The following is an 18,307-nucleotide window of genomic DNA, read 5'->3' on the forward strand; positions in this document are numbered from 1 at the left end:
GGCTGCATGGGGACCTAATAGCAGCCTTCTAGTATCCGAAGGGAGCCTATAGGGATGCTGGGGAGGGACTCTTTGTCAGGGACTGCAGTGACAGGACAAGGGGTAACGGGTTAAAACTTAAACAGGGGAAGTTTAGATTGGATATAAGGAGGAAATTCTTTCCTGTTAGGGTGGTGAGGCACTGGAATGGGTTGCCCAGGGGGGTTGTGAGTGCTCCATCCCTGGCGGTGTTCAAGGCCAGGTTGGATGAAGCCTTGTGTGGGATGGTTTAGTGTGAGGTGTCCCTGCCCATGGCAGGTGGGTTGGAACAAGATGATCTTGAGGTCCTTTCCAACCCTAACTATTCTATGATTCTATGATTCTATTTTCTTCTGTCTGTTACACTTCTCAAAATATTCTGGAGATATGTGGAGGGAACCTTGCTATTATTTAACAGTATTTCTCAAACAGGTATGGTCAAATTCAATGAGTCAAGCCTAATAATATCTCAGGTTCCCAGTTAGAGATTGGATGCTGATGAAAGTGCAAGTAGAGTGCAGATTCCTTGCTGCCCTGCATCTAGCTGTGCCTGGGGGCCGGGGTAAGTGCTTTGAACTCCAGTGGTAACCAAGCAATAATAGGTTTAGAGTGACATAAAAAATGGAACCAAAATCCTGCTTATTGAAACAATGCAGGATTTAGCAGCCAGTTTCCAAGATTATCATGTCTGGTAGGTAAGTGACTGCAAAAGAGCCACAGCACTACATCTGCAGCCCCTGGCAAGTAGAAGGAATCCGGGTCATTTCACCTTTACAAAATGTCTGTAATCTTTCTGTTATTATTTAGTTGGAAGGGTTTTGCCTCTGTATTAAAACCATTCACATCCTTTTTTTAGTACTAATCAAATGCTTGATGGCCTCGCTCAAATAGACTGAATGTGTTCAAACCCATTTTCCAATGTATAAACATTACTGTCTAAAAAAAATCACAGGAAAAACTGACATCTTTGTTAGCAGCCTTTATGAATTTAACACGTTGAACAGAGTAGCTGGGAAAACGCTGGAGAGCAGGAGCTATGCTCACATATTTAGGGAGTCCATCAGGGTGAAGTGTTGTATTAGAACAGCCTGGAGAGGATGCTACTGCTTCCTTCCACTGTGTCAGTTCTCCGGATAACGAAACGGCTCCAGCTTCTGCATCTGTCAGTCTGGCACCTTCAATAAGTAATTAAATCACACTGTAGATTTGTATACATACTTGGATAAATAATAAATGACAGCTATCACACTGGCATGCGAGCATGCATGCATACCCAGGGCAGGAAATCACACACACTATTTCATTTGTTGCCAATTTATCTGTAACAAAGTGAGGAAGATGCCCTGGGGACTGGTGACTAACAAGGAGCCTTGTTTATGCTACAAATCCCATCCGGTTATTAGGCTTTGAAAAGTGCTTTGTTTAACTTATCAGCGCTTCAGCAGGAATGCCAGGGGCATTATTTTTGTTCTGTAAGTGTATTTCTATTCCAGTATTACTGACTCCCATTTCACCCCTTCATAAGAGGTTATGTGTTACCTGAGGGCTGAAAATCAGGCATGTGCTTCAATGCCTTGTTCAATCAGGATCAGGGTGGTTAACACTGCACAAAACCTGAACAGGTTTCCTTACTAATTTTGCTGCATTAAATTGGAGAATATCTTTACAGAAAACAAGCCCTTCTTAAGGACCGTAAAGCATCACAAAGAATAAGTACCCTATGAAGTATATATGCCCCTCAGTTAAAATTATTTTAACATGTTAGACTTTCTGCTTAAATTCTTCACTTTACTCAATAGTTGGACACTATCTGATTCTGCAGTTATGCAATTCCAAAGGATCACAAGTGTCTGGCAAGTTTTAAGCCTGTTTCACAACAGCACTGATAAGCTGCTACTCTCTCAGATGATCAAAATACCTGTAAGTGTGTGCCCTTGATCAAGTTAATATTTAAAAATAGTAATGCAATTTTCTTATTAGGCTCAGGTATCTTTTCAATTACTTTAAACATCTTTGGGGAGGAGATTTATTTAGATGGCTTAGAAAGGGAGAGCTGTTGGTTGTTTTCCTCAGGACTCCTCTGCATTTTGAGGCAGATTTGCTTTATTTTAGGAGGAAATAGAAAACTCATCATGTTTCTTTCATAACCATAATTTAGAAGACCTGTCATACCCTTGCCATTGGGCAACCAAGTTAATAATTGACAAAGATGCATAGCTGGCCTTACTGAATGATTCCACTCCAACACTGTCAGCTGGTGTAACTTACTCAGCACCTCTCAGTCATTTCTGGAAAGAGGAATGGTAAGCCCAACTTTATGCAGGTCTTCTGAACCACGGTAGGAAGTGTTCTTTAGTATTATCATAAATAGAAAATTGAAGTATTAATTTATACTTTCAATCATTAGATTACTTTGGAAAAATTACATGAATCAATTCTTCCCCTTCAGGTACATCATATTTTTCTTTTGCTTGTAATTAGTTAAATATCAAATATGTCAAATAATGAGCTGTCCAGTGTATCCTTCCTGATCATCTGAATTTGTTTTGCATTTGAGACTGGGAGCAGCTGCTCACTTATCAAAGAAATATGACCATGAGGTAACACAGTATCATGCCTTCCTAACAAATTTAATCCTCAAAGCAAGGTCTGTTGTACTTCTAAACAATAGCACATGCTCATGGAAAAACATAATAACTTGTTTGTTAGCACTTGAATCTGCCAAGTGCTTTTTAAACTCTTAATTCCTTCTCTTGAAACATGTTGATGAGAATGGACTCATCACTGATGCTCTAAAACTAAATTTCCTTGAGGTACAACTGAAAGATGTTGTGAGCTGAGCTGAGCCAGAGAGAAAAAGGTTTATACCCAACAGCTTCTGGCTTCATAATCAACAATCTGATCACTACTTCACACCTTTCTTTTGCATGCAAGTATTAAAAATGTATCAAATTTAATGGCTGTGCTTTAATATAATAGGCTTGATTGTGCAGAGTTCCACTAGAATTATTTTCTGAAATGCTCAGCTTTCATTTTAAGCCAAAAGATGTATCCAGATTGGAAAAGATCTCCTCTTTCTCAAAAGTCTGACTGTCACACAGGGAACTTCTAGGCCTGAACAGCTCCAAAGCCTGGCTTCTGATGAGGTACCTACATGGAGAAGTCTTTTGCACATCTGACCCCAAAACCTGTGGTGCTTACTGAGGAAGGGATGTAAGCATAAGGACCTGATTTTAGATCTTAAAACCTTGTTTAAAAATAAACATGTAACCTTCCCATGGTCACTGACAACCAGCAGATTTAAAATATGACATGAAGCTGTACATCATCATCCATTGCAACCCCTGTAATCTTAATGTAAGTTGTCAAAAGCTGTTTCTATCATATAGAAGCATGTGTGTCGCAGTACATTCAACTTACTATCATCTTGCTAGTTTGTGAAAGTAGAGGAGTAATTTTCCCTCACTACTTTTTACATAGAGTCACTTTATGTCCATTATCTAATTTAGGTGCATGGTCTGGTGAAAAACTCCAGTGGTGTCCATACTAGACATGGAGGTTGAATCTCTTTGGTCAGTAAAAGCACTACACCAGCATTCTCTATGCAATTCTAAGGCTTTCAGCACTGAGTATTATTTAAAGGTGACCAGTTCCACTCCTTGAAAATGCTAAGCCCTGCCCAGTTCTTTCAAAGAATACTCCTGTGCACTTGAGAAGATGTGGCCATCAGCTTTACAACACCGTGGTGAAGCTCTCCACCTTGCAAATGGTGAGAGCTGGGACATAAGCCATATTACTGTTGGCTTCTGGTAGGTGTCTCTAGTAATTGGCTGGGTGATTTAGGGCCAATTCTCACGTATCTCAGTCTCTCTCTTTGCTGTATAAGGTGCTCAGGAGTCTAACTCTGCACTAGGGAATTCATGGTGGGGAGATATCCAAAAGATAGGTATTGTGGCACTTCTTACTTAAAATTTGAGGTGGCAGAATTTAAGGCTTTCTCTATACCTTTGGATTCAAAGTGTGTTTATCAGAATAATTTACTCCTGAACATTGGGGTTTGGTTTTCATTGGTTTTGGTTGGTTTCTTTTCGCTTCCTCAAATGAAGTAGATTGACTTCTACTGGACTATACACTGTACCATCCCATTCTGGCTGTGGCATGGTTCCCAAGAATATTCTATGATTCTATGATAATATTTGGATTAGAAACACCAGTATTTTAGGGGGTTTAAAGATAAATCATAGAATCATAGAATAGTTAGGGTTGGAAAGGACCTTAAGATCATCAACTTCCAACCCCCCTGGCATGGGCAGGGACACCTCACATTAAACCATGTCACCCAAGGCTCTGTCCAACCTCGCCTTGAACACTGCCAGAAATGGAGCATTCATAGCTTCCCTGGGCAAATAATTCCAGTGCATCACCACCCTCACAGTAAAGAATTTCCTCCTTAAATCCAATCTAAACTTCTCCTGTTTAAGTTTTAACCTGTTACCACTTGTTCTATCACTGCAGTCCCTAACGAAGAGTCCCTCTCCAGCATCCTTATAGGATAAATCTTAGACTAACATTACGTGTTAAAAATGATATTAAGAAAATGTATGGAAAATCTTGACTTGAGTATCTTGATATAACACAATGGGAGTTCTGTGGTTGTGAAGGAATTCTTCAGCTTCCCTCTGTCTCACAGACTTGTGAACAGACTCATTTCAAACCTTACCAGTGTGAGCAGAATGAATCCTGAAGGAACTTCATACTTGATCTACTGTGCTAGATTTGTGGCATGCCGTAATTTGCAGCTAATCAAGTTACTAAAACATGATGCTTCTGGTGATAAATGGTGCAAGTTCACCCCACTTCTCCCATAGCAGAGATGTTTCTGGCAGAAAAGCCTGATTTCCATATGCTCCCTAGAAACCTACTTCCATTGTCCCTGTTTGATTTATCAAAGCTGCTTTACAGTATCAGTATCCTATTATGAAATAATAGTTTTTATGGGCAATCTCAAAGTTTCTGGCCTAAAATCATGGAACCATAGAACAGTTTGTGTTGGAAGGGACCTTAAAGCTTATCCAGTTCCAAACCCCTGCCATGGGCAAGGACACATTCCACTAGAGCAGGTTGCTCCAAACCCCATCCACCCTGGCCTTAAATACTGCCAGGGATGGGGCAGCCACAGCTTCTCTGGGCACCCTATGCCAGCACCTCAGCCCCCTCACAGGGAAGAGCTTCTTCTTAATGTTACCAGTAATGACAATTTTAATTGTGCTGTTTGTAATTACATGTAAAACTACCATATGAAAGGAAGCTCCTTAAAAATCTGTTGTTTTAGGCAAAGTCACCCTAAATATTTCATTTTGTTAAGACTCTTTAATGCCATCTAAAAATCAAAGCCTTATGACACAAAATACTAACTGCCATGATCACTACTTCAATCTCTAATTCAATCTGCTAGTTCAAATGTTCAAAGGCTGGCTCAAGATTTTGGAAGGGGTAAATTAATTCTGGCAGACTTATAGCTATGTCAGATATCATCTGTCTTCTGTTTCTATCAGATCCAGCTGGGCGGTCCCCTGGAAACCAGGCTAAAGCCAGCTTGAACACCAGTTTGAGTGCTTGGACTCAATAAATCAGAGATTTTATTATGTGCACATAATCTATTAGAAATAAATGAAAGATTTGGCATGTTTTTCCCAGCCTATCTACTCAGGACAAGACTAAGCCACTCATATCTCTGCTGAAGGTGACCCCAAGCATTTTTTCCCCCAAATGCTCTATTAATGTAAGAATGGCTATACCACGTCACACAAAAGCCAGCTTGCCTGCTCTGCAGCAATGGATGCCTACAGAAGAATAAAGAAACATGAATGATGCTTCCACAGAATACTCTTTCATTCTTTAGCAACTGATGCTTCAGGAACTTCCTCAGTCAGAGGTATTACCTTTGCATTTAATAGTGTTTGATGCCCTGTACCTCTTGAACTCAGCAATTTCTAGCATCCCTAAGAATGTCCACTGCTTAACTGTATGTGTAAAGAACTGCCTAGTTCTGTGCTGTTAATACAGGATCATTTCCTGGTTCTTTGCTCTAATTCATAGTCCTGACTCTCAGAGCTTGAGGATTTTCAAGGTCTCAACAGGAACCTGCACCCAGCTGACTCTTCACGTGGTAGCTTTACCTCAGCAGCCAGAACTACTATCAGATGGCAACGCAGCAACATTCAGTTTTCCCATTTTCGGAACAGCACAAACTCTGTTTCTGCAGACTTGCTCATGTAAGTCAGCAGAAGATGAGTCATCTGGAAACAAATGACTAATCATTTGTCCCCTAGGAGCCATATAGTAAGTTAATTATTGTACAACACATTCTAATACAAAATACATGAGTGGTTTCAACTTCTTGAGGTTGCAAAGGGCAAAAGAGCTTCTCAAAGTTTCCATCAGTTATGGTCTGGGAATGCTGGGTTTCCCTTGACTCCCTATCTATTGCATAATCAGAAACACATTCAGTTCCCTTTCATGTATGAGACAAAGCTAAAGAAATGTGTTATTACTTTGCAAAAATAAAGAGGAGATACCTAATCAGCTTATGTCATGGATGCAGTGTTTATAAACACAACTGATCTGGGGCAGTTCCTCAGCTGACAAAAACTATTACAGCTTGCATGAGTTGAAATAATGCTCTTCTGAACCTGCAAATATGCCATCAGTACTGCATGGGAAGTCAAAATATAGGCATATGGTGTGCCATATGAATTTTAGGGAGCATTGTGTTAAAACCTGCTTGTCTGGACTTCACCTGTCACTGTACTGGACTTGAATCTGATCATTGCTGTGTTGTAGTTATTCTTACTCAGTCATTGCAGCTTTATTGAGCTAGTGTGGGGTTGGTTTCTCAGCAGGAGATAATCTTATCAGTGCATACAGGGGAAAATCTGAAAACAATGCAAATTTCTTCAGCATTTGAAGTTATTTCTGTTGAGAATCAGAAACAAATACATTCATACCTTAACAAACAGTAAAGGAGAAAGACTTTTTCCAGTAGTTGTGGCACATTGTTTTGGAACCTTCAGGCCTTATTTACAGATCCTCATTACAGGAAGGAAGGTGTTAAAGGTGCTGATTTAAAATTGCTAATTGTAACTCACAGTTTTAGGCATGGCTCTGGCAAGAGGTCTGAGTTCCTGAACACTCATTTGGCAGACCTACATGATGACTCCTCTCTTCTTTCTTGGAATTATTACATGCAAAATACAGATTCTATTTATACAAAATACAGTTTTCTATTTATAAAAACTTCTATAAATAGGTCAGATACCTGGAAGTGCACTCATTGATCTGTCATATAGGCAAGTGCCAACCAGGTATTTGGAAAACAAATAAGCAGGCCAAACTGGGCAACAAGGGACAGCATGTATACAGCAATACCATAATCTCTAAGTATGCCATCTTCTCATCTTTATGCCTTACTTCAGTAATGGAAAAATAATATACATTCCATATAGTGCTGGACCTCTGTGGTCATTAAGACCCCATTAAGACCATGCGAACTTCATCATTTTTTGATCACCATACAAAACATAACTGTAGTTGATCCCATCTCCTTTTGAACTTTGCTAACCATGTGCAGGCAGTGGAGAACCTTCAATAACTTTCAAGACTCTACCCTAAAGGCAAGGAACTTATTTGGAAGCTCCCTCACACTTTCAGAAGCTGCTCTCTCTGCTTCTGGGACTGATAGAAACATTGAAATCACTTTATTTCAAGAAAGAAAGGACATTAACCACACTGTACTACATTTTCTTTAAAGACTGATCTCATTGTGGTTATGGCAATTGAACATGCAGTCAAATTTAAGTGTGTCTGTGGTGTGCTAAGATGGAGTAGGCAGGTCTGTCAGCCATTAAGACTGGCTAATGCATCATAATAAAGGTAGCAAAAAACTTCCAATGTGGTAAGGAATCAGTGTCAAGTAAGAACAGCTATTTTACCTCTCATTGTATCAAACAATCCTGGCAAAGATGAATATATTGCCAAACAGGCTTTTACTGCTTACAGGCAATGATTTAGGAGCAAAGACTGGAAGACCAACATACATACTTCAGCTTTTCCCTTCAGATATATGATCATACACTTTGGATTTCAAAATGCCATTTCATCATTTCTCAGACTTACAGAATTCTCACCTTCCCTCTCTAAAAACAAAGCTCAATACTATTCCTAATTATAGACTTAGTTAAGCAAACAAAAGGATTGATTGGAAGTAATTTCTTTACTTTAGGAGTCTTTTTGCTACGTAGCCTATGGTGTGCACTAAGAATATCATTCTGCCACCCAAGGAAGGCAGAGAACACACTGAACCTTCTTTCAGTACATTTAAGTGATAGACATAAGTGCAAAGGAACAGGAAAAATGCTCACTTATGCATGAAATCTATACTTAGTTTCTGTGACTCTCTGCTAATCATAGTAAATTACTATTAATGAACTGAATATGTCAATCAAAATACTAATTTACTGAGGATTCTGTACTACTTCTTTTCCAGGAATCCCTCCAAATTTGGCAACCTTGTAATCACAGTGACTTCAGCTGCCCCATCTGTCTCCAGACAGCTACTCTCCCAGTAGAAACCAACTGTGGACATTTATTCTGTGGTAAGTTTGCTGGACTGATGGTGCAGTGCTCAACTGGGTTACAAAATAAAGCAGTTCTTACAGAAATCTCATGTCCTACTAAGAACCAGGACCAAGCCATTCTCCCTGGAACTAATAATGTAAGTGCTCTTACTAGAAGCAGAAGTCCCATTTTTACACAGAATCACAGAATAGTTTGGGTTGGAAAGAACCTTAAGATCATCCAGTTCCACCCCCCTGCCATGGACAGGGACAACTCACACTAGAACATGTTACCCAAGGCCCCATCCATCCTGGCCTTGAACACTGCCAGGGATGGAGCATTCACCACTTCTTTGTGCAACCTGTTCCAGTGCCTCACCACCCTCACAGTAAAGAATAGGTTATCTCACAGGATACTGTTAAATTAAAACACAAACTCATGGAATGGGTAAAACTCACCACAAAACCACACAATTTGTATTCAGCTATGCAAAAACCCCAAACAAACAAAGAAAAAACACCACAGTTATAAAACTCAACAGTCTAATAATCAGACACTGTCTGAGATAGATAGGTCAAGATGTAACAAAGTCTTACCTCCAAGCATGAACTCACTTCTGGGAAGACAGCTTGTCTGTTTAATCAACAGCCTAAAAATCCAGCTAGCCCATAAAATTAATTCTGATTGTGTTTATTGGTGAAAATCGACGTGCTAGGCTTAGGTCTGAATCTGTTCCAGACTTGCTTCCCGTGAGAAACAATTGTGTAAAACAACGAAATGGTCTAGAGCAATGTGGCATCATTACATTGGCTTGTGATCCTATAAAAGCTTTCCAAACATAATAAAAAATAGTGGAAGTTACATATTAAACAATTCAAAAAATGAGTTTCTAGTCATGTATAAAACAACTTCTAACTTTTTTATTGATTTTTAAGTAAATCTTAAAATCTTATGACCACATTATGTAAATGTGGCTTCAAAGACATCTCATCACGATGCATGCTCAGTAACTGGGTATTCCAGGCCAGGATCTGGCTTAACAGGAAACAGACAGATCCAGATTCACAGCATCCTTCTGCTGAGGCTGCCCACTGCCCTGTCCTCCCCAGTGCATCTCTAGTCACTGGATAATCTAATCTAAGTAAACCCCAGAATTCTCTAGCTAAATGTGTCTGCTAAATGCCTTCTTTGAGGCTGCTAAACCATATGGTTAGGATTACAAAATTTAAATCATTTTTCAAAGGGAAAGCAAGGATGAAGCATGGAATACTGGAGGGAGTTATGTTCATAACTGCATTTATAAAGGGGATTTCAGGATTTTTAAGGCTCACATTCTGCACTGCTAGAGCCAGTGTGAGCTTTGCTCCTGCTTTGAAAGGCAGCAGGATAAGGCCAGCACACTTGGAGTGAACACTGTTCCTCTCATACCTCTAAGATACCTCGTCCAGTGAACTTACAGGTGAAGTTTACAACCTCCCTGCCCCGGCTGCTTACCAGGTTCCTTTCTATATGCCCTCATCCTCACAGCAGGGCTGGGAAGAGAAATAGAGTTCACCATGATCTGATGAAGCTGAAGCTGCCCCAGGAGGTTTTTCAGGGCTACTGTGCAGCACAACATCAGCAATGTCTGGCAGAAGGGAAGGCAGGTAGCTGGAGGCAGTACTGTCTGATACTGCAAGAGCAAGACACATCAGGAGACACTGCTCAGAATCATAAAGCTTCTTTCTACTGCTCTGGCATTTTACAGAGACCCAAAGCAAGTGCAAATTATAGTTACAAGCAATCTACACTTTTTTTTTTTTACCATATAAGAATATTATAAAAAGACACTAGCATAAATAAAAACAAGGGGCTATGTTGTTGGTGCTTAGTGCAATAAAAGCACATTTTTATCTTTAGGAAGTGTCATTTTTCTCTAGATTGAAATGATGCTCATACAGCCCATCTCCTCATCACCACTGCCACTCTCTCCATCCTCTGAAAACACAACAGATCAGTGGATCACCAACAGCTAGGGACACTACATAGGGCTCATCTCCCTCATGAGTGACACCATTTAATACTTGAGGTTGTTTCATGTTTTTATAACACTGTTTTATAACATACAGGAAAAGGATGCTTTGAATGTAACTCACTCCAAGACAAACAGTAAGCATATGGCCTCAAAACATGTTTCAAATAATGTCACAGTAGTTACAGTTTCAAGTACAAAGACAGACATTAACAACAAAGATCATAAACTTCCTTCTTTTCTGGCCTGGTTAGTTTTCCCTTTTCCATCTGTGAATATGACAAAATGATACAGACTTGATTTTGATTTTATTTTGAGATCTACAGGGGAGAATTGCCATATACAAGCTTGGAATATATTGTTATTGTTAGCTGTATATACTTAGCCAGGCTTTACTTCCTCAAGTACACCATCACTTATGCTCTCAAGCATCAACTCCAGTGCACTGCATTATATGTTAGGACTATGTTTATATAGTAGGAGCGGCCTCTGTAACATGTCTGGTTTTCATGTCTTAAACCAATAAAACTTTACATTGGGCTTATCAAAACCATTCTGTGTAGATCTAAGTCCGGTGTGACTGAAGTCAGTAATAAAACTTCTCTTGATGCCCTGTGGACCAGAGCTAAGGCAATGCTGAGCTCTCTTAATAAATTCCACTCTGGTAAAAGTTTTATTTAAAAAATGTGGTCAACCCAAAGCTTTTAAACAAGATTAATGTGGACTTATAAAAAATGTCTGATTTTATTATTAGTAGTAATTCATACAGTTTGTCCTGAAGTTTTCCTTTTCAGTTTCAGCTTGAACCATATGTTCAGGAAGTTCAACTGAAAAGTGATCCTTGAGCAATATTATTTTTTTCTAATTAACAACAACCACAGAGGTATTTTAGAGAAACCTCCAGCCTCCCTCACAAGGCTGTGCAGCAGCCTACACTGAATTGGGATTTTGTCTAGTTTATGAAAAATGCACCAAAGCACAAATAGGTCAACTTCAGAGGAGTCCTTCCCTTCCTGTTCTACTCAACAAAGGATTCTGCATGCAGAAAATTTTACCAAGAAAAGTTCCAACCCCCCACCACAGGCAGGGACACCTTCTACTAGACCAGGTCGCTCCCAGCCCTGTCCAATCCCTTGAACACTGCCAGGGATGGGGCAGCCACAGCTTCTCTGGGCACCCTGTGCCAGCGCCTCAGCACCCTCACAGGGAAGAGCTTCTGCCTCAGATCTCATCTCAATCTCCCTTCTGTCAGGTTAAAGCCATTCCCCTTGTCCTTTCCCTCCAGGCCCTTGTAAACAGCCCCTCTCCACATCTCATTTAGGCCCCCTTTAGGTAGTGGAAGACTGTTATAATGTCTTCTGGAAACCTTCTCTTCTGGAGGCAAAACAGGCCCAGCTCTCTCAGCCTGTGTTCATAGGGCACAGGGTTCTTTTCTGAAAGCCCTTGAAGAACTATGGGACCTCTCAGCACTATCACTGGGACTGAACACAGGTGCAGCACTACCGCCATGTGGATTACGATACAGGCTCTGGACCAAGCAGGTCAAAGTGGTTCCTGAAATCAGGTGTGATGCTTGTCAAATGCCAATGGTGGAGTGAAAACTGGAAGCTGCTGCCAGACTGCATTTATACATACCACACCAGGATTTAGCTATAAACACAGCCACGGGCTCAGCCAGCAGCTTTGTATGTGCAAACAAAATACAAGAGTCAGAAAGAAAAGCCCTGTACTCAGATAAAAATGAAAGTTAAAAGCACAAGTCAGAGCAAGGTTCATAAAAAACATCTTTGGGCCAAATTTAACATCCTCAGTCCTAGTACAGAAGATATAACTGATGGCAGCATGAACAGTTTTACACTTGATTTCAAAAATGGTTTCTCCAACATTCTCTTTTTCAGTGAAAACAGACAAAGCAAGTCTGGGTGCAGAAAAACCTTGCACTGAGGGCTCCTAAAGACTTCTTGTTAGGACGCAGAGTACAAGAAACTACTTGCTGGTTATTCTGAAGAACAAAGAGCATTGTTCAATTCAACAAAACAATTCCATCAAAATGGCAGTGCAGCATTCTGCTTCTGTTCTCACTGGGGTCCTTGTCAAATTTGATCAGTTTCAATGCTGAGAGATATTTTTCCCTGACCTGTCACACTGCCTACTGTGCCCAGGAGCTGAAAGTCAAGCTGGGCTGCTTCTGATTAGATGCTATTTATGCTTTGCTGTTTTTGCTGTTAGTGCCAGCACTGACATTCACATATGTCAACATCTGCTGTCAGCCGTACATGCAGTCTAATTGCACTGTCCTCAGACTCTGCCCCTTTTGTAAACCTGAGACCACAGCAGGTTGTATCTGGAAATTAGCAGTTGTCTGGGTTAGAGGAATCAAAAAGAATAGAGCAACTCACTTTTCCAGAGATACACAGTTCCAGGAGGGTCAGAGCTGAAATATGGTAAGAGGGGACAAACAGACAAAATAGCCCCATGTATGGCACTTCATCACCAAGATGTACCATCATAGAATCATAGAATTCTAGAATGGTTTGGGTTGGAAGAGACCTTAAAGCTTATCCAGTTCCAAAACCCTGCCACAGGCAGGGACACCTTCCACTGGAGCAGCTTGCTCCAAGCCCCTGTGTCCAACCTGGCCTTGAGCACTGCCAGGGATGGGGCAGCCACAGCTTCTCTGGGCACCCTGTGCCAGCGCCTCAGCACCCTCACAGGGAAGAGCTTCTGCCTAAGAGCTCATCTCAATCTCCCCTTGGGCAGGTTAAAGCCATTCCCCTTGGCCTGTTCCTACAGGCCCTTGTAAAAGGTTCCTCTCCAGATTTTTTGTGCCACAGGAAGGCTGCATCACCAGGCTGTGCCCAAGCTGCTTATTTGGGGTAACTGGCCCTCATAGCCATTAAAAACCATATGGCTCTGGAGGAACTCAATCTCTGTGTACGCGCAATGCTTTTGCCCACTGCTGTACTCTGAACAGTACCCGTCTTCCTGAATGCTTCAAACTGCAATCCAGGGAGCTTTGAGGTTAAGACCCTATCCACAGGAGAAAAAACTGAATCGAAGTTTTTCTTGGGATGTCCCTGTATCTCTGCATATACCAGTGTGGAAGAGCTGAGGCTCCATTTTTACACAGCCACTTTGCAGAGTAAAACCACATATCAAAATTAAATTTTATTAATTAATTATGAAATGAAAATAAAATTACATTCATTTTCACAATTAGCTGTAGAAAGAGGGTTTATTAATTCTGATAACCTCCTGTAAACATTACATAACCTCAAATATATTTCATGTATCTTGATTTCCTTTTTGTTGGTAGGTTCCTGTCTGATCACCTACTGGAAACACAGTCCCTGGTTAGCAGCAATAACCTGCCCTCTCTGCAGACAAAAGGTAAGACTTACCTCTACTTGCATTATGATATGTACAAAATGACAAGCCTGAGCTCTTAAGATCGACTTTATTTATTCTCTGATTTTCCATGGCATTTTGAACCCCATTTAGACTTGAATGACCCTGCATTTGACACATGTCCCATCAGGCAACTCTGTGAAATATTAAACAGACCTCCAGCATTTTACTTCTGTATATTTTGTTGAGTCTCTGGGATAGCACGCCAGAAAAACCAATATGGAAGTTCCCAATCTCATGCGACCCTGGTCAGAGGCTGCCTGTTGTACTGGAAGGTTGGATGCAGGCTGCAAATGGAAAATGTTCTTGCTATGTGGAACTGACAGAGCTGGACAAAAATCCAGTTGTGAAAGAGAGACTCTGGAGAGACCGGCACTACAGAACATTGTCCTTTATACTGGATATTCATGTACACTGTGCTAATGCTGATCTTTTTCTTATGAAGGTGGTTCTTCTGGATAGCATCTCTTGTGAAAAGAAACATGATAAACCAAGTAAACAAATTGTACATGACATCAGAGATTACAACAAGCGTTTCTCAGGGCAACCTCGACCTGTAAGTATTTATAAATCTACATTTACGTTGTCAGTAGCACATAACACGTACAGGACTGAAAGAGACCCCGCAATGAAAACTAGTTTGTATCATTATGTGAATTACCTTTTTTGCACATATTGGCAATGCCATAGTGGAAGTGTTACCATCCACTGCTGGGTCCAGCACCTTCTAGTGAAGATGCTTTTTGGAGTTCCTAGCTCAGAGGAGTTCTCCTCCAGTCATCCTGTCAGAGAGAAGAAAGCAGTGTGGGATGACATATAGGAAGAAAAGCAGAACTAGAAATGGTCAGGCTGGAACTTTCAAATATGAACTCAGATTTGAACTCCAGGATTTTAACTTGCCTCTAAAATTTCAAATCAGATTCCAGCTTAGAAAGCTGCTGGTTTTTTTTCACCAGGTATTTCCAAATCCAAATAGCCCACACTGGCTCTGCACTGTCTTAAAGCTGGAATCCCAGCTGGTACAGAGATGTGACAGGCAGTGGAAATGATGTGAAAGATGAGGGTGGAAGTCACAAGTGAGGGTGTAGAATATCATCAAAACAAATCTTCCTGAAAGATCACGGGGCCTGAAAGGGCTGTGGAGTCTGTTTCAATCTACAGACTAAACTAAGCACCGTGGATAGGAGTATTATCTTTCAACCCAACAAACTAGCATTAATGAGGAATAATCACTCAGTCCTATAGTTCCTGACCACACCAACGCAAGACTTGAGGCCTCATTTTCAAGCACTCATAGCCTGCACTTGATGCCAGGTTTTAAAGACAGGCATATACTCAGCACAGGCATTAAGACCCAGTTTCCAGACAGATTCAGTGTCAAGCACAATACTTTCTTTTCAAGGTGGGGGCAGTGGGGATTCCTCTTAGAAATGGGGCAGAGTAATCAAACAGCATAGGGAGATTTGGACAGCACAGAAAGCTTCTGCGTTCAAGAGACCTTTAAAAGTGCTTGACAGAGACACTGAACTGAAAGACCTGCATGCATCAGAATGCAAACTAATGTAATTAATATGAATATTTAGTTTGCAGATTACCTTTATGACATGCCCTTATTCCTGACTCTTGCCTTGCGAGGAATCTTCACCTGGGGTGTTCTGGTATGGCTTTTTTTCCTGCGAGTTGCTGTTTGCTCCTTTGGAACTATCATATGCTTGTCTTCCCCATTTGAAATGAAGCCTGGGCCTCTCTGTAGGACACTTGGAACCGCTGATGACATGGTGGTTGTTTCCCTTCTTTTAATTTGCACGATAAACATATGTCAGCAAATTGCACCTAATGGGGTGAGTATGGCAAGGTCTGCAGCTCAGAGCATGCTGTCAGAGGCCTGACTGACTCAAACTTGGATTCCTCAGTCAAAGTTCACCAAGCAATGACAGATTTCTCTTTGATTTGGGGCAGAAGATGATGGATTTATCATTCTGCCTCTGACAAAGGCTGAAGCAGGACTCAGCGATACTTGGCATGGCCAAGTGATTCAATGTGCAAGCACTTAGGAAGCAAGTTTTACTCTGGATACTTGCTGGACTCTTTCATGCTACATTTTTCCTTAACTTACCTTCATACAAAGTGCTTGAGTTGAAAATGCCTAAAGCTATGAGCAAACCTTAAAATTACAATGCCAAACAACTTGCAGTTGAAGAGTTTTAGAACTCTTGAGCTTTGACTTTTTACATCGTGGCTCCATTTGAATAAAATCTTAATTTGAGAATTTAGCAAACTGTGTAATTTGCTAAGGCTTGTATAATACAAGGAATGTTAGATACTATGACTACAGAATCTTGTATCAGTGCTCTGTGTTATCACAGGTGATTACACATCCACAGGAATACAGATTTCTTAGAGCTCTGCAATGAGAATAGCCCTGATTTTAAAATGGATAATATGGAACTGGTAGTAACACTGGCTTGGAACACAAATGCATCTATGAAGTAGAGGTATTACAGGGGAGAAAAGCATTAAAAAGTCATGCAAGTAATGTGAATGAATCTCTTTTTCATATAAGCCTATGCAAGGTACATCGCTTCCTTTTGAACTCTGTGCCTCTGAGCTTCAACAACGTCAGTATGACAACTTGTTTCCTTTCTAGACGTCATACACTCCTTGTGATTGCCTTGTAAGTCTTGTGCCAGTTCAGCCAGAGAGGTCAAGGCTGATTTGATGATGATTCTATGATATAAATAGGAGGAAGGTTATGGAAAGGTTGCTAAAGTTGAGGGGGGGGGGGTGTGTGTGCATGTCTGTGTGTGTTGAGCTGCAGAGTTAAAAAAGGTTGGTGCAGTGCCAGACACCCCTACACATCTGCCCTGTACAATCTGTACATTTGCTATGTGTTTGGAGTCAGTGGACTTTGTTTTACGTGTGAGTTGTATATTAAATGCATTAAAATTTATGAATATTTATTGTTCACAATACACTGGTCTCCAACTGCTTGTTCCTTCTCTGTATTTTCAGCTGACATGTTTCATTGTGCCTTTGACTTGTAAGCTATGATACACCATTACGGTGCAGTCATTTTCTTGCTTGTTATACCCTTTTTGTTATGATGTTTCTTTATTTTATTCCCATCAACTTTCATTGTCTTTAATTATGTCCCTGAACTTGTAAAGCTGTTTCTTTTAACAATGGGTACTTTGGAAATGGCAACAATTGCTTTTCCATGAACTACAAGGCAGGAAGTGCATTGTTTCTTTAAAAAAATTACCAGATGTTTTTGAGTGCTGACTACCAACATAAAAAAAGCAACCCAGAAACTATTATTTTCCAAGTTCTCTAAGTGTAGTTTTGTTATTGTGTAACTTCTGTTTGCATTTAACTGGGAATTACAGCCTATGCCAATACTACAGAATGGAATTTCTATCAAGCTGAGCGCATAAAGCTGGAGCTCATCTACAGGAATACTGACTCCTTGGAAACGGACCATAGGTTGTTTCTCTTGCACAATGCAGGCTCACCAAGAGGGTGGCAATTTGAAGAAAGGAAGGGTTCTCCTGAGTGACCTATAGCATAGTTGTAGTTGATCTGAATATGCCTTCTGTTCTGTCCCCCCTTGCTTCTTAACCCTCTCCTTCAGCTGGGGACCCTGGCTTTGCTTTTCAAACAGAACAGGATCTGTTATTAAGAAGTAACAGACAAATGGCAGAGAAAGAAAGAATTTCTGAGAGCATTTCACTGATGCCACTTGCAGTGTTTGGCTCTTGCAAGATCGAAACAATTTGTACTGTCAAAGGTGAAACATTTTTGCTGTATACAACCAGAGTATCCAGACTCTCCCCTTCCACAGCACAGTTAACTATCCAGGGCCACCTTCAAAACCACCTGGGAACAAATAAAAGCCTTTTTGTTGACTGGATTTGGCCAGCAGGCAGCCAGGAAGGTTTCTGAGCATTGACAATTTCAAATCAAAGGAAGGAAACCCCTTTCTCTCTCCCTCTGCATTCCCTGTACCTTCTGCTTCCAGCTCAGAGCTGGTGACTGGGTCTGGCTGCAGCAACGTGTTGAGGATGGACAGGGAGAGCTGGGCGGTTTCATGGCTGACTCCTGCAAGGCAGCTGGTACAATGGCAGGAATGCACCTGCATTGGGAACATACTTTCAGCAACTGTGCCTGCTTAACCTTATCTTTCGGTGTCAGCAATGGGCTGTGTGACATCAACACAGCGAACACTGCACACAGAGGGCGAGGGACTTGCAAAAG

General features: G+C 40.9%; 1 protein-coding gene and 1 long non-coding RNA gene across 11 annotated transcripts in view; one reads left to right on the forward strand and one right to left on the reverse strand.

The window, feature by feature from the left end:
* Positions 1-18,307, forward strand: part of LOC136011434 (E3 ubiquitin-protein ligase RNF170-like) — a 33,545-nt gene that overhangs the window by 9,241 nt on the left and 5,997 nt on the right. For 2 of the 10 annotated variants that reach the window (XM_065673229.1, XM_065673227.1), the window contains exons 3-7: positions 6,118-6,293; positions 8,564-8,672; positions 13,962-14,035; positions 14,499-14,609; positions 15,637-17,376. In XM_065673229.1, the coding sequence (XP_065529301.1) occupies positions 6,222-6,293; positions 8,564-8,672; positions 13,962-14,035; positions 14,499-14,609; positions 15,637-15,942 (672 nt within the window). In that variant the 5' untranslated portion in view covers positions 6,118-6,221 and the 3' untranslated portion in view covers positions 15,943-17,376. Of the gene's footprint in view, positions 1-2,271; positions 2,357-3,873; positions 5,954-6,117; positions 6,361-8,563; positions 8,673-13,961; positions 14,036-14,498; positions 14,610-15,636; positions 17,377-18,307 lie in introns of those variants that run through there. The other 8 variants (XM_065673228.1, XM_065673231.1, XM_065673230.1 and 5 more) reach the window with 8 other exon arrangements.
* LOC136011435 (uncharacterized) lies at positions 983-18,051 on the reverse strand. Its single transcript, XR_010611374.1, has 2 exons — positions 14,715-18,051; positions 983-1,193 (listed from the first exon to the last, which is right to left on the reverse strand). It is a non-coding gene; the product is annotated as an uncharacterized LOC136011435 (long non-coding RNA).

The sequence above is a fragment of the Lathamus discolor genome, chromosome 3 (genome assembly GCF_037157495.1).
Source record: "Lathamus discolor isolate bLatDis1 chromosome 3, bLatDis1.hap1, whole genome shotgun sequence".
Lineage (NCBI taxonomy): Eukaryota > Metazoa > Chordata > Aves > Psittaciformes > Psittacidae > Lathamus > Lathamus discolor.